The sequence below is a fragment of the Phoenix dactylifera genome, unplaced genomic scaffold (genome assembly GCF_009389715.1).
Source record: "Phoenix dactylifera cultivar Barhee BC4 unplaced genomic scaffold, palm_55x_up_171113_PBpolish2nd_filt_p 000046F, whole genome shotgun sequence".
Classification (NCBI taxonomy): Eukaryota; Viridiplantae; Streptophyta; class Magnoliopsida; order Arecales; family Arecaceae; genus Phoenix; species Phoenix dactylifera.
The window spans coordinates 1,670,010-1,687,576 of NW_024067669.1; the positions used below are offsets into that span (position 1 = coordinate 1,670,010).

Consider the following 17,567-nt stretch of genomic DNA (forward strand, 5'->3'; position numbering starts at 1 on the left):
ATGCTGTCAATCAAACCATATCTTATTTCATTGGCAATATTCAATAAGACTGATCATCAATGTCTTGAGTTGAAATAAAAATAATGTATATAAGTAGTTAATAAGAATACGATGATGAATGTTTTGAGTTTTTGTATTGACACAAAAGTTAAATTGTGTGAAATACGACTCAACCTCGTGAAGATCAGAGATTAAAAGATAGTATTATTATAACCAGTGAATTTAGGAATTATGTTTCTTAGGTTTCTGTTCGGCTTTTAGTTAATTATATTTATTTATATGATTTTCTGATTAAGCTGGTCGGGAACCGATAGCCTATATCAGAATATCATGTCATATGCTTGTCCATTCCATGTCCCTATTTGTCTTTATTTGTCATATATAAAATTTTACATCGATATTTATTTGAAGCCTACGTGAATACAAATCAGGTACCAAAAGTATGAACATAGATGTAAGTCTTGCATCAGATGGTTAAACTTTATGACCGCCAAATCAAAAGTACCATTAAATCAAAAGTAAATCAAACCAATACCATGTTAATATAATTACTTTTTTTTTAAAAAAAATTATAAATACTATATAAAACTATATAGGACTAGAAAAAAATAAATAAATTTGGATACAAATCACATAATTGTACGTCCATATCTTAATTCTTATATATATATAAATATAAATACAAATAACAGTCAGATACTTAAATTTGTATCTGTATTCGAATAGATTTAGATCTAGATGAATAATATTATCTAAACCTCAGTCACCGCTATTAGAAAATGGTTCTCTTGGCCTCCCAACAAAGGCCTCGTTTTCTTCGGTCAACGACAGAAAACTCAACAGAGTTAATACTATTTCACGGGGAGGGGTGAAATAATATTAGCACTCCCTTCTAAATCAACCACAATCTGTTCTCTCTCTTAACTTTTTTTTTCTTTTTCTTTTTCCCCTCAACTTATCGCACAGATCCAAAAACTTCAACCAAATAACGATTTTATTGCTCCAGGAATAATCCGTGAAGCATTTAATCCATATCCATTCATAACCAGCCCCAACTCTTCGTCTGCTATTCCAAGTTAAGATGGGTATATTAGATTTCACTGCTGACCATCGATATCGTTCTTAACCAGCTGACGGCCCTCGAGCCGAGTCTGTAGATATTGCTGGCCACCAGCAGCCTGAAATCAGCCCATTCTATCTCGCCGCACCTTGGAAGTGATCGAGATTTGTGCATAGAAGAAATATTTGCTCAAGCTCACATGGAAACAGCTCGAGATGACTCTCGCCTGGTTAGACAGACTGGTTAATAACTGCAGTATGGCTTCTGTGGACATTCTGATAAAACTTTGGTTGAACCCATCCAACATGTCAAAACAAGCCGAAACAAATCAGAGATAACACAGCTTCCCAGATCGTAACTGCACAACTTGAGATTGGGAGAAAGGGGGGAAGATGATCATAAATACCCAATATGCAACCAATGAGCCAGTACCAAGTTTTCAGGCCCTTTATTTCAGTTCAGAACAACTTGCTAATGACAGACTCGACTGACAACCACTGGTATCCATCTATGAGGCCACGGTTTACTACAGTGAAAGACTAGTTTACCCAGGAACCACAACAGGACATGGTACAACTAGATGCAAGCTTTAGATTTTCATAGAATCATTTTGATTCCAAGGTTACCTTACACTATACTTCCTATGGATTGTCGGACTCCAATTCCGAAATCCATAATCTATCCTTACCAAGTTGTTGAATCCAATTTTGGGATCCATCGTCCATGCTCCACCGGTTACGACAGACTCCAGTAGGGCATGAAAATTTACAGACACTTGACAGCAGCGTGATGAGCAATCCGAGCTCTCGCGCTTTCAGCTCCATCTGTCGGAGCAACGGGATGACTTTGTGGTATCTCTGGTGACCATGACTAGGGAAAACCTGCAACATGTTGATAACCGGTAATTAGTCTTGTGAACCCCCACAGTCGCAAACAGCATACAACAAAGCCACATGAGTATATAATGCATCTAGCATTCTCTTGAAAAGTTTGATGTAGGAGGAAGCCTGTTAAATTATTGAATTTACATCATTGGTTGCATAGGAGTTTGGTCGCAATAGATGGCTAACGGAGTCTTATCCAATAAAGGTTGTGACATACATATCAAGAGAAATATGTGGATAAAGGAATGGAAACATGTTCTACCAGAAATCAGTTATTGTATAACAAGCATACAAAGCTGGCTGAGCACACGCAAATGCAGGTGACAATTTGATTTAGCGCAAGAAGACAAATCGATACAAAAATATAGCAACACTCTGATTGTAATATACTCAGATAACCTATCAAAGAAAAAACATTTCATAAGATGCACACCCTTTATGACTTTTAGTGTGAGAAACAGACATAAAAGGAGCGCATCTTAATTGCAATCAATGCTCAGAGCCTCAGATTACTGCAAATAAAAAAGGCATTGTTGTTATAATAAGAGAGACATCCAATCTTTTAGCAGACCTTCACATTTCAAAATCCTTTGTCTGCTTGATTTGCCCCTAACCACTTAATATGTGTGCATTGTGCTGTCATGTCTTCAATTTAAAAAAATTTAATGATGTAAGGTTTTAATTTGACCTATGTAAGTGGTGGAAGCGAATGACAGCAAAGAATGAATAACAATTAAAAAAAAAGAGCCACAACTCTAATGAAGTACTTAATCCACATTTCTATCAAAATTGAGCCATGTGGATCCATTACACATGGGCTTTGACTCAATGGATGAGGGACATTGCAAGGAAAAATGCAATACTAGTGATTTCCACAATTTGTTCAAGAAGTTGGATTGTAACAAGCAGTAGGATAAAAGGCTGACACTCTAATCAAGTCTTAAAATGTACTCTGGCTTCGGTTGATAAGCAAGAAATATAGAACATATTGTCTAATTCCAGATGATGACAGGTCCAGGGCTGCACTATGTGGATTTGGTAGAACCAACTTGGTCATTTTTTTCTGAGTGCTTTCTTGCTTGCTCAACCCTTGGTATTCGCTTGTTGGCAAGTTCTTAGGAAAAGGATCTGTTACCATCTAGGAGGAGTCTCTCTCTGACTACTGAAGTTAAACACAAGGCTCTTATTCTCTCTTTTGCATTGCAACATCAGGGTTCTTTTTATTGTATTTAAATGGGTGACTTTCCCACAAAAATGGAAGTGTTGAAAGAAAACATGAGATTCATTTGCAAACCATTCAAGTATTCCAACAATTTAAATTTTTGGATAATTGTGGAAATTGAAGCCAAAAGTGCATGAAGCTGAATAATGATGAAGAGATTACTAAATCATAGGATGTCCACATCATCTATCTCGAAAAATAGGAATTGAGAGAATATACAACAAGCTTCAGAAAGCAACAAGTGCATTACATCAATTTCAAGAGGAAAAGCAAGTCTTAGAGTAGATTTCCAAGGATTAAGTTAAAGATTTTACATCCACTGGGCAACAAAATTTCGTAATATGCTCTCAGGGCACACATGGAAGTCATTGTTGACTGTAAATTAGTTCATTACTATAACAAAGATAAGTTGCTTTATATTCAAAATGAAATGGAGCTGTCATAGCAATTTCAGTGATACTAAGTTACTTAGTGCAGAAGTTCTTCATCAAAAAGATGAGCTGTTTATAGCAACCTATTTAAGGAGTATTAGTTACATGAGAATTTGATTGTTTCAAAGTTGAGTTTGAACTTTTATATTGGAAATGAAATTATCAAAGCAAATGACTTCTAAATCAATGAAACATGAAGCCCTCATAGCATTCACAAAGGAAAAAAAAAACAGAATTACGAAGGTAGATCAAGCTGGATGTCTTTGCCTATTAGTGCACAACTAAAATATGGAACTAAAGTCACTTTGTTCTTCATAGTTTTTCCATTTCTCCTTTTTTGCTCCCACTCTTATACCACTTTGCATGTCAAACCCATGCCATTAAGAAATTCAGGAAGACTGAACTTGACAATTAAATCTTGAACAAATCAGGCTAAGATCCAATTTAGGTGACATCTAAGTAAAGAGTGCATGAAGATTCAGATCAAAATTACTGAACACAAGGTCAAACCTTCAGCCCTGTATACCAAACTACATTAGAAGAATGAGTCCATGAAGACAACTGAATCTCAAGAGAGGCTCAGGTCTGATTTTTTAATAACATCTAAGAAAAGAATGGACGGAGAGTTCTTATAAAATATCTTATTGAAGCAAGGGGCAGATCCACAACCCTAGATACTAACTATAATTGCAGCATGGGTCTGCCAATGACAAGAAGAAGTAACCAATGTCGTTGGTTCTTCAAAATTTTCTTTGAATTACAGCAATAAGCTCTCTTTTACAAGTCAGCTAAGTCATCTTAGTATTCTCCAGTTCCTTTCCCTACTTATCCCACCCCTTCTATCAAAGTGGGACTCTGCCTACTCTCTCAAAGGTGGGAGGGACTACTTATAGCACCAAAGCGCTCCTTAGCTAGGGTGTAAACAGTTCATGTTCAGGCCAGATTTGACTAGATCTGTGTACCCAAACCTGATAACAGATTTGGATTCACTTTCCAAATTTTGGATCCAATCAAGTTTGTAAACACATTTTTGATAAGCTAGAGCATATTTCAAAAATTACTATTTTTTATAAACAATTTTCATTAATATCTTTGCTTTCACCACAAAAAAGGTGATTAATTTATTGACTAGAAAGTCCATATTTGTATTATCATTTGCATATTCATGACCATAACTGATAAACTTTTACTATTCTCTGAATGCCATTTTAGTGATGTCAGAGGAATGTTTGGTGGTTGTGGGTTCAAAGATAGGTACAGCCTTCTTCTCAGACTTGAGTATTTCTGCCTAATGAAACTGATGCCCATGGCTTTTTCTTCTGATGCAAACTCTTATATTAGAATGGTTTTTTTTAAAAAAAGAATGTAAATCAAAAGATTATATATATAATTGAAATATAGAATGTGAATATATAGTACATAATACATACATATATCTACATTGACATAAATGAAATTTAAAAGGAAGACACAATAAGAATGCGTTCAATTACCAATGAATTATTTGTCAGATTATTGGTTTGGACATAGTCATGAACCCTGCTAAAGCTAATTGGGTTAGAACTAGGATAAAACTTGCTTGTTTTCTATCGGATGGGCTGGGTTAGTGGTTTATCAGCCTCTATTGCCACCCTACGAAAGGCAATTTGCCATTATACACAAGCATGAAATATAAAAAGGAAACGACAAAATCAACTGAAATACACTTTTAAAAGATAATTGATCATAAACTGCAACTCAAGAAACGACCTCCAAAACAATTCTGCTTCAATAATAAGCAGAGTAATCTCTTTTTCCCCAACCATTAAGTTTTAAAGAAAGTTCAGTACACCTTAATCTCGGACGGAAACTATTATTAAGTAAAAGATCAGATTTTCATATTATCATTCACATGCTAAACTTTAAGAAAAAAATCAACATGCCCACCAAGTTATGCCAGTAATAAGTAATAATAAGCATCTCTTATCTCGTCAACCATTTTCACTACAAGTCAGTAGAAGTTTCTGTTAGAATTATTTGGAGTACCAACATTTTCAAATTGTATTAACACAAAAACATAAAGGTGGCAAAGGTCAATTTGTAAAGTGCTTCCATAATGATGGTCATAATTTAACATAATTATATGCAATACATGCAGGCATCCATGAATATAAAAAATAATAATAAATCGAGTTTTATTATTTTGAGATTAGTTATATGGATCCAACTTCAACATTAGTTCCTATATAAGGCCAAGTCCTTAGCAACAAGAAGTGTCCAGAACTTATTTACATGCATAAATGGATATGGAGTCCAACTGACCTCTAGAATGCAAAGATGATAGCTTGCAAGGCAAGAATGCATGCGACTGACATAGCAGTACTGCTGTTCTTAGTCCTGCAGCAATCTAAGGATACCTCCTATCAATAGTAAATGCACATGACAGTCAGTTCGAATAACCATCAAGTCACATGGATCAGAAATAGTGTTATACCTCAAGATGTTATCACCCTGATGTGCATTTCAACCTGCTGTTTGGCCTGAACCACTGCTCTGCATAAACTGTGGAGAATGAGCAGGAACTAACAAGTGCGGCGGGGCTGGGATTGGTGCTGCTACACCTGTAACGCAAACAGTTTTGTTCACCAAAGAGAGCCTTGTAAAAGAAAAGTATGTGTGAAGTTTATCACACACAAGATTTTGAAAGACAGGAAGCATAAAGTAATCTATACAGATGATTTTTTCCCCCCAATCGTTTGGTGTTTGATATGATATATCTGGGAGTAATATCCAATGACATGAAAAAAAGAAAAGAATTATTTGTAAAGTGTAAACGACTAGCATATATCAAATATTGGCCCACATTTTACTTTTCTAGTTTTATACACCAATAAGATATGGATCCTTAGAAAGCTACCAATAACCTAACCCTTAGCCAGTCTAGAAAGGTCCAACTTATAACTACAAAACGCCTAGGATCCCCTATCTAACCCTTTTAATCTAACAACCTCACCTGTGCTATCCCCAGCTGCCCACCTATATCAACCCAGCATCCATCCTAACAAAGATATCTTTTCTAGCATGTGAGTTGCCAACACATTATGACCCTGCACTATATGTCATGCCTTCCACACACCACATGAAGAAAAACTACAAAAAAAAAAAAACATAGCAACATGTACAAATATAGAAAGTCTATCTACTGTACTTGTGTCCTTTCACAGCAATGAAACTTAATCCACAAAACAGAGGGGGAAAAGGATATTCCAAATGAAATTTTGCCTGCTGGATAGGGAGCTTGAATTGTGGGTCTAGATGCAGATGTTACTCCATTGACATTTGGCCCACTGAATTGCATGAAATGATGGCCTGGCATTGTGTAGCCCTGAATTGCCGTATAACCATGCCCACCAGGGACAGGCTGGCCCAATTGCCCAAATGGGTAGATACCTGTGTTTACAGCTCCAGGAACACCATAAATTTGGAAGTACTGCTGCCCCATAAAAGGACTGTAGACATTCTGCAAACGAAAAATGTGTCGTAATAGTGGAAGCAGCTGGTTGCAAATTTATTGGTCCAAAGGAAATGTTCACCAGAATAAGGATAAAAAGTGATAGGGATTCTCAACCTGTGGATAGATGTATTCGGATCCATATGTAGGGTAACTGCAAAAGGAAGCCAATAAACCTTTGAATGTTTTACCTTTGGCACTTTTTATTAAACATAGACATATGATTAACTAAAGCTATCACTAACGAAAACAATTCCTTGAGCGGTAGAAACAAAGTGTGGCAAGTATAAACTCTCGCCATGATACAAAAACAAAAGTAGTTTATGGAAAAGCGAACTACAAACAATTGGTTTGGTAAAACATACTTTATTATCCTTTCTCATCTTTTTTCCTCAAGCATTCTCCACACTATCAATTTTAACCTCATACAAACTCTACTGCCTATCACTACTTGCTGTTCATCTTTTTTTTCTTCCTTTTGTGTTTGTTTCTATCTTCTTTTTTTAAACATATGGAAGTATCATTAACAAAAGAAACAGCATAGGGATTTTCTAACTTATTCACAAATCTCTTAGGCCATGTTTGGAAGCAGAATGAGGGAGCATAAAAAGGACTTAATCCAGCTAATCCACCAAAAAACACCCTGGGGCTCCACCTATGCCAGTCAAACTAGCTTTTAATCCAGCTACTCCACTTGACCTGAAATAAATTACTCCATTGGAAGGGGTGGAGTAATTTGTTCATAGTCTTAACTCTCCCAAAACTACCCATCAATTACTTTGTGAAGTCACCAGAAAATAAAGAGTTAGGAACAAGTTATTCCACTTAAACTATTCCGCTTCCAAATGCAACCTTACCCAAGTTTTGGATTTCAATCCTGCATATCATGCTTATTCCACAGCTGCATATTAAAACTAAAGCTTATAGTATGATACCAACAGTTTTTTTTTCTCCTTCCTCATATATTATATTTCTAGTATTTTTAATTCAATTCTCCAAGTAACTACCTCAAAACCAAGGCATCTTTTATTAAGATTGATTCAAACAAACTCTAAATCAGAAAATGAACATTTGAGCCAAGCTCTAAACAATGCTTCAGAAATCAACTTACCCATATGGTGGGTATGAAAACCCTTGATGGTAGCCAAAGGGAATTGGTTGGTGATGAGCAGAACTTCCAACATATGTTCCTCGTGTAACTGGAACACCTCCGAAGTAGGGGCCTACTGATCTGGGGCGTGCTACAGAAAAGAAAATTGGGACCAAAAGGAACAACATTTTCATCATGGTAAATTAAATCATATGTCATAAGGCTAATTCAAAAAATACAAGGAAAAACATGAAATGATTTCATTTTCTTCAATTTCTTCATGTTGTAATAGCCGCCCCCCCCCCCCCCCCCCTTTTTTTTTTACTTTTCTTTGAAGAGAGAGCAAAAGGGGTGGACGGGTTGAGTCATTGGGAGGTTGTACAGCAGAATCTGAATCTTGAGGTTAATATATATGTAGTAATATTTCAAACAAAGGGCTACCCTACTTTAGGCACAACCATGGAGAGAGGGGTACACTAGTATATTGCAATTGAGCCAGCATTCTACATGCAGAAAATTAATGCTACATTTGGTTTCCAAGAATGAATAATAATTGGAATTGGAATTAGAATGGAATAGGAATTGAACGCTATGAATCATAATCGCAATTCCTATCCCCCCATTTGGATGTGAAACAAAGGAATGCATGGAAAAGAAACAACATTTAAATTGAAATACTTGATCTAACTATTTATATATTAGAAATTTAGAATATAGTCAATTAGTTATATACCATTAAACATTACTTTATTTTTTGTATTCTATTAATTATTTTTTGTCTTATTTATATATTGTATCTGAAATCAAATATTTTATTTTGAAGTTTTAATTGAAATTGATTATATTTTATGTTTTATATTTTATTATTACTCATATTTTTGGATTTTTATTTATTATTTTCTTATCTATTACATATTATGTACTTTTTTACTTAAATTATTATTTTCTTATCTATCTAATATATTTTATCTTTTCTATTCAGTTTTACTTAACAATTTAAATTTCTAGTTTATTTTTATTTTAATAATATTTATTTATATTTATATTTATATTTTATTTTATTTTAATTCATATTTCCTAGTTTTTATTTAATACTTTTAATTTATTATTTTTGTTACATTTAATTATTTTATTTAATTTTTAGTATTTTTATCTTTTCTGTTCAATAATATTCCACAATTTGCATTCTATTTGATTTTGTCTTTAACTTGAAGTGTACAATGCCCATTTGCTAGTATGTGATACATAGTAAAACCTTAAGTAATAATTGAAATAATATTATGCATGCTACTTGATATTTTTCACCTTTTTTAAGTTATATTTATTAAGTATTTATTTTTCATTAGATCATAATCATTGATAATAATTTATATAAAAATATATCTTTTGTTACTATTCTATACCACACATATTGTTAATTAGTTTATTACCAAAAAAAATCATTCATTTCCATTTTCATGGGAACGACCATTCCTCCCATGTATGAGTGAAATCATCATTCCTTCAAATAAAAAGGAATCGTAATTCCAAAGGAATTGCGATTCCATCCTTTATTATCTAGCAAACATTGTACTGAGGCCAAAGTTGCAGTCTCCATTCTATTCAAATACTCATTCTAGTGAACCAAACATGGCATTAGAGTTTTGGCTTAAAATGCAATGAACCATAGATGACAATAGCTACTCCAAAAGCTTTGTTCTTCATATCAATTTGATCTTCATATATCAAGCATAAAAGTGAAGTCTTTGATCTTCATATCAATTTGATCTTTATCTATCAAGCATAAAAGTGAAGTTATATGGATAATGGTGTTATTAAAACAAGACACAGAAGCAAAAGGGGGGCAAAAATTGAAACAATGTCAAGAAATGTTTTCTTACTGAACAATTATTAAAAAAAGGGAAAAAACAATTTGATTTCTCAAGGACATAATCCCCTTCTAGAAAGAGATCTTTGTGACTCCTCTAGAAAGAGAACTTTAAGAAATAGAAAAAACAAAGACACAACAAAAATTGCTCCTAAAGAGACCATATTATGCTCATACCAATTTAATCCTGCCAACTGAACTACAATTTAGAACCTAATCTCTGTTCCTCTACGGACTCTAGCATGGATCCTAATATGCCTTTTCCTATGCATTCTGTTGCATCGTGCAAAATCTAGCACAACTAATGGAAATCTGAAGGCCAAATGAGTTTACTTAAGGAGGCAGGAATAGATCTACAGCCTCGGTCACTGAGGATTAATGACAGGAGTCTCTGCAATCTGATGGTGTCACAATGAAATCCCAACTTGAGTCTTCGAACTTTCATTTTGCATCTTTCTTTCAAGTCTCCAAGGCATGATTTGCCGTACCGGCCCGAACCGGACGGTAGGAGGCGTACCGTACTAATACCCTGCACGGGTGGCGGACTGACACTCCGTACACTAAAAAAATTATGCACCATACCATACCAACACTATGCTAGTATGGCACCGGTTACGAGATTCGGTACCAAGACGGCGAATCTTGCTACTAAGACTTTATCATAATGATCTTTCGTAGGGTATTTTTAGCAGATTCAAGACATTACCGCATGACAAAGTCTTAATTGTTTGAAGGGATAGAGGTATGACGGCTGAAGTCATTCCCAAGGATGGAAAGAGACAATATGGAGAAAGAAAAGAAGTGGCTGCTTAAAAAAGGTGATCTGCAATTAAGGATGATCTCCAAACAGATCCAACCAAATCTGAAAGAATCTCCACATAAGGATTGATATCAAAGGTCTTCAAAAAAAAAATCTACACGATAATTAAAAAATATAAGTTTCTTATTTTCAAAAAGATTTCTAACAGTACTACAGAACAAGGTATATCAGAGCAAGACATACTATAATAGCATGTTTTGCTTGTATAAATGAGTCTACCCATTTTGTGCGAGCCACCAATTCCAACAGCATTCCAGGTTATGTTCTTACCTGACTCAAAATACCTTCAAGAATCTCATTTTCCTGTTTCATCTCAGTGAATTTTCCAAATCATCTCTCTCTCTCACACACACACAAAAAAAAAAAAAAAATCAGGCAGACCAAAATATTTCCCTCTCTTTGGTGTTTTCTTAAATCTCCTATGCACCTGCCAACATCCTCTCTTAAATCCCAATGAAATCATAATTTACAGATGGAAATAACATCTAATTGGCGACTCAAACTATTGACATAATATTCTTGGAATGAAATAGCAGCTATTATAATGGTCATTATCAATCATTACAATAGGAAATAGTGTACAATAATAGCATAATAACACGGACATCTAATTAAGTCACAAGTCACAGAATTGAAATTTATCTTGTGAATCAGAATGAAAACTTGAATTCAAAATCATTTTGCAAGCTGCCAAGAATACAGGTACATGTAGGCAAAACCTACGTACATGAGGCTTGGACCACAAACAGTCCTCTATGAATGTCGGCCCCACATTTGATTCATGCAAGCCCAATGATTTAAAAGGGTAAAGTTAATTCATGACATGTGTAAGTAGTGCTCCTCTACATGCACTTGGACATTTAGCATTTTTGTAACATTTTCTTTTTAATGGGACAATAAAAAAAGAAAACAAAAGAGGCACTTATAACAGCATGTCTAAGTAACCTTGTTGTTTTTTGGTAGATAATAGCCTAGTTGTTTAAATGCTCTATATGAACACAATCTTAATAGTACAACATCATTATTACATTTTAATGGCTGTAATTTCACACAAATTATTAATGTAACACTCCTCTTCTTCCGGACTCTGCATGTGCTTAAGCACATCTAAGGTGCACAACCATCCATTTGACATTAGCTAGTATGCCAAAATTCAGAGTCAAATCTCAATGCACGTACCATTTTGAGTCCTAGAGCATAAATGGTAAGTCATCTATTGTTGCTTCAAGAAATTACTTACTATTAAGTAATTTACATTTGATAAAGGACATATAATTAAAACTATGATTAAATGACACCGTTGATATTTATATAGTACTTTAGGAACATAAATTCATATTGAGCTGTTAAGCTCACTTTAAAAGTGAATAACTGTACAGTTAGTTAGGGCTGTAAATAGGTCGGGTCGAGTCCTAAGTGACCCCAATCTGATTCGGTTTCTTGTTCGGATTTTAATTTTGGACTCGGACCCGACCCGGTTGAAAATCGGGTCGGATCGGGTCGTGACCCGACAGGTCATTCGGGTCAGGTCCGGATCTATGTATTTTTTATATTCAAAGTTTCACCATATAATAGTAAAAAACTGACCCAAAAAACAAGGATCGGGTCGGGTCGGGTCCGGGTCCGGGTCAAAATTGGGTGGACCCGACCCGACCCGACCCGAAAAATAGAACGGGTCCAAATTTAGGACCCCGCGGGTCCTAAAATTCGGGTTGGGTCGGATCTTATGCAGGTCGGGTTGGGTCGCGGGTCGACCTGACCCATTTGTAGCCCTACAGTTAGTTAAATCGGTCAATGACCTAAAAATACAGTTATAATTCTAAATAAAACCAGTATATATAGATATCTTTCTTTTTTATAACTTCTAATACAGTTATTAGCAAGATCAGCCCATAAACTCTCTCTCTTGGAAGGACAGTTATCTCCGTAAATAATCGAGACCACACAACTCCAAAAGCTTGAGTAAAGCAAGGTTCGCAAGACACTCAAGATTTTGTTGAGTCATTACATCCATTCATTGAATAAGTGATCATCAAACGGGTCTTACTCAGAGAACCTTTGAGTTTAGCTTGAGGCTTTGCTTGATTAAATCATCGTGGTTCTAGTATGAATCTGAGGTTTCAATTGATTCATAGGGTCTCAACAAGGGAATTCCTATCAATAGCAAAACTATTGTTAATCTGCATTACGCACAAAAAAATAACAAATAAAATAACAAATAAAAAAATAGGAAAGAGAAGATTCAAGAGGCCTGTACTGATCAATATAAAGAAAGACGGATGAGCCAACTTGATATTTTTGGCATTATCATCACAAAGAAGAGATTCCGGATTTTGTTACTTCCTATCTTTGGGGCAAATCGAATCAAGTGGCTAAGAAGTTTTGAACTTTCTATTACATATCCGTTGAAATCAGTATTTGTGTGTTTCTGCTTGAGCCGTATGAGATGAAATTCTCATATACGGTTCTCAGAGGGGGAATTCTTTTGGATTACCTATCTCAGTAAGGTATATGATTGGTTTGAGGAACGTCTCGAGATTCAGGCGATTGCAGATGATATAACTAGTAAATATGTTCCTCCTCATGTCAACATATTTTATTGTTTAGGGGGGATCACACTTACTTGTTTTTTAGTACAAGTAGCTACAGGTTTTGCTATGACTTTTTACTATCGTCCAACCGTTACAGAAGCTTTTTCCTCTGTTCAATACATAATGACTGAGGCCAATTTTGGTTGGTTAATTCGATCAGTTCATCGATGGTCAGCAAGTATGATGGTTCTAATGATGATCCTGCACGTATTTCGTGTATATCTCACAGGTGGATTTAAAAAATCCCGCGAATTAACTTGGGTTACAGGTGTGGTTTTAGGTGTATTGACTGCATCTTTTGGTGTAACTGGTTATTCCTTACCTCGGGACCAAATTGGTAGATCAAAAATGATGAATGGGATTGTGGCACTCCACTCGCCGCCAATGCGGAAGGATGCCGCCGAAAAGAATGGAAGGCTGCTTCGCTCTGCTGGATGCGTCGGATCCCATATAAGAAGCTCGCTCTTTACCCGATCATTCAAACATTTTGTGGGCGGCGCACTTCATGTAAGTAACATATACATCAAGTATCTCTTGATGTAGGAGTTTTGTTACCTATTTAAGTTTGAGGACGATCAAAAGTAGTTTAGGCATTTTGTTTTCAATTTCATTGTAATTTTCGGATTTATTTTAGGCAATAACTCTGGTAAGTATTGTAGTCTATATACTGAGTACGATAATCTGTACAAGTCTTATTATTGGTACAGGTTAGGTGGGAATCTCTTCAAATCACTAAGATTGCATTTAAGGTTGTTCGACACCATGAACTAGGGCTTGCCCAAATAGTTACACCCCATAAAAACCTAATTTAGGCCCTCGAATCCAAAACTGAAGGTTAGATATCTGCATCCTAACTTAGCTGTCCTACATGACTACATCATTTCTACCATTTATCCCCCAAAGCCGTGCATGTGTTGGCATACTAATTTAAACAAGTATGGATGATAATGCTATATCTTCAATCAGTGATGCTATGTGACAAACATGGAATACTATGGTGATTGTTAAGTTAGACCATGCTCCACACTAATTTCATTCTTCCTTTTCTCTTTCCTTTTTTTATTTTCTTATCAATTTTGTTGCACTTTCTCGTCTTAGATTGTAGGCAGTTGGTTTAAGTTCTGATAATAGACAGGTGATAAAAGGTTTCTTTGCTATCATTAACTTTTAAGCATTGTGAAGCCATTGATTCCGTCCCAGAGTGAAGAAGAAGAAGAAGAAGAAGACATTAATGTCTTTTGGCCAAAGACAATGAGACCTCGACTGGGTATAATTTGGAGCAACATCAACATCAAATCAAAGGAGTAGCATGATGGATGGCAGCAAAAGCAGCAATCTTCCTTCCTCGATTCCATGATAATATTGCTCTAGATGAAGCATGTTACTCATAAATTAGTCTGATCATTTGTTCCTCTAATCCCATTTCAGTCCTATCATTTGTTTCTGTCTATGCCCAAATCTGAACCCAAATCCTTCATTTTCTTATTAGTGAATCCTATAAGCCCCTTGTCTTACACCACAAACCATTGCAATTAACCCTCTATTGGAGAACCCTTGCTGATTGAGCGCATTTGAAAGCCTTCTAGTGAGGAGAGCCAACCAGAAATTTACCAGCTTGATCAGTGTTTATCAGGATACATCCACTAAGGAGCCTTATGTTTTCAAAATTCTTAGAATTATATCAGACTTACTCAGACTCCTTTAAAATTAGAAAAGTTATGCCTTGAGGTTCTTATGACATCTTCTACTGGTGGTGTACAATGATGTATTTAAAGTGTGGATTTCTATTAGTAATCCATATTGAGTCTACATTAGAGACACTTCTATCTTCTTTTCCTTCTTTATATACAAATCACAACATTTTCAGATTGCCCTTATTTTGCTGGTACAGGCATTGGTCTCCCTACTGAGTATGTCTGGTTCAGTCCAGAGACATTATAACTTATATCGAATTTGACAGTAGATCTTGTACATTAAACTTGAGAAGAACAAAAATAATACATGCCACTATATGTTCATCAACATTCTTCAGGAAATCCTGAATCAAAAGTGTATTCAAGGAATTATTAATGCAGCCAAAGAAAGATGGGACTTGGAATCAATTAAAGAGGTCATATATCAATGCAGTCAAACAGTAGCAGGATGAAAAAAGAAATGTTAATACCCTCATCCAGCAAACTGCAGACAATGAACAACATGGTGCCTGCCATAATCCAATTAAAGCACTACCAATGTGATGAGTCATTTAATCCTACAAACATGGAATGCCTGAATTATAAGTCTTAACCTGGAAATTACCCACAGTTAGTGGCATAATGCAGACAAATCATATAAAGGAAACAAAACCAAAAACAACTGCATTGTATTGCATAAAAGGCCACCAGACCCCAAAATTTAACCAGACAAAGACAAGACTGATATCATCATTGGACTATTAATTAAAACAATAGGATGGAATCAATTCACACATTTTTAGAAACAATGGAGAACAAATAAACACGAAAGAACAATTCAGCAGCTTGAGACAAAATTCTCATTAAAAAGAGCAATCATCCCTATATGCAGAAAATTACCAAAAGTTGGAACAGGCTGAGGCCGCCCCAGCGAAGCCAAGTTACAATTCGCCCGTCTGCCATCTATAACCGGGCTTGGGTCTGCGCATGCCCTTCTTGCAGAGTCTGGGTCACGAAAGGTCACCTAAATCCTCCACAGCAATCCACACGCCATTAAAGAAAATCAGCAGCAATCCCCCATATAAGAACATAAAAACAAGAACAAAAAAGATCGAATCTTTTCCTCGTTAGGCAGTTAAAGAAACAATCTTTCTCTCGGGTTATCAAGAAACATGGAGGCCAAGACATGAAACACTCACAAAACCGTAGCCCTTCGACCTCCCGGAGTTCTTGTCAGTTATCACGACGGCCTCGAGGATCTCGCCAAACTTCTCGAAGTAGCGGCGCAACGTCTCGCTCTTGGTCTCCCAGGCCAGCCCCCCGACGAAGACCTTCGTGTAGGTCGTATCCCCGAAGGGGGATTTCAAGAAGTGGAGCCCGGAGCTCGAGCTCGACGCCGATCCCGACGCTGAGCCCGAGCCCGGGCGGTGAAAAGCCATGGAATCCAAACCAGGAGAGGCCTAATTCGAAGAACCCAGGAGGCAGATAGGACTACAAAACGGGGAGAATTAAGAGGGATAAGGCGATCCCGTGGTCGACCACGAAAAACCCTAGGTAGGGCTTAGAAAAACCCTAACCTCGATGAATTGGAGAACAGATTGGGTCAAAAGGGGCGTAAATTTGGTGCGAGTCACTGCAACACGACATGGATCGCTTCCAATTAGAAGATTGCTAGGAGAATTGAAGCAATCTCTCCGCTCTACAAAGATCACATTGCGAGAGAAGGGGGAATAATGATCTCGGGACAGGAAGAAGATGGAATTCTTGAGAAGATATTTAAATAAAATAAAATAAAATAAAAAAGCAAATGCGTGCGGGTTCTTCCATTCTGTTTTTTTTTTCATCTAAACCCCCATAGCCCTCTTATGTATACATACATACATACATACATACATACATACATACATACATACATACATACATTTCATACATACATACATACATACATACATACATACATACATACATACATACATACATATATATATATATATATATATATAGGGGATTGAGTGTATTAATTGGGAGGTTGAGAGGGTGAGTTAATATGAAATTGTAAAAAAATATAAAATATCCTTAAGAGTTATAAAAAGTAAGTATATTCTTTGTCCAATTAAAAATGGGTAGATTGATAACATATCATAACAAAGAATAGGTTATCAATCCCCTATATATATAGATATATATATATATATATATATATATATATATATATATATATATATATACCGGAGAGAGAGAGCATATTAATTGGGAGGTTGAGAAGGTGAGTTAATATAAGATTGTAAAAAGGCATAAAATACTCTTAAGAGTTATAAAAAGTAAGGATATTTTTTGTCCAATAAAAAATGGATAGATTTATAACCTACCATAATAAAGAGTAGGTTATTAATCCCCATATATATATATATATATATATATATATATATATATATATAT

General features: G+C 35.5%; 1 protein-coding gene across 4 annotated transcripts; it reads right to left on the reverse strand.

The window, feature by feature from the left end:
- Positions 1 to 1,433: 1,433 nt before the first annotated feature.
- On the reverse strand, positions 1,434 to 16,932 carry LOC103713453 (RNA-binding protein 24-like). Of its 4 annotated transcripts, XR_005506986.1 has the most exons (9): positions 16,706 to 16,930; positions 16,328 to 16,619; positions 16,029 to 16,152; positions 8,199 to 8,328; positions 7,205 to 7,241; positions 6,859 to 7,096; positions 6,071 to 6,197; positions 5,899 to 5,996; positions 1,434 to 1,941 (listed from the first exon to the last, which is right to left on the reverse strand). XR_005506986.1 is itself a non-coding variant. In XM_039116007.1 (7 exons), exons 1-6 carry the CDS (start codon positions 16,565 to 16,567, stop codon positions 6,100 to 6,102), a joined length of 867 nt encoding a protein of 288 aa, XP_038971935.1. In that variant the 5' UTR covers positions 16,568 to 16,932; the 3' UTR covers positions 1,434 to 1,941; positions 6,071 to 6,099. The 4 variants fall into 4 exon arrangements, 1 of the variants encoding a protein (XP_038971935.1); XR_005506987.1 differs by having other exon boundaries at positions 5,899 to 5,983; positions 16,328 to 16,932; XR_005506985.1 differs by having other exon boundaries at positions 16,328 to 16,930.
- Between the last annotated feature and the right edge of the window lie 635 nt (positions 16,933 to 17,567).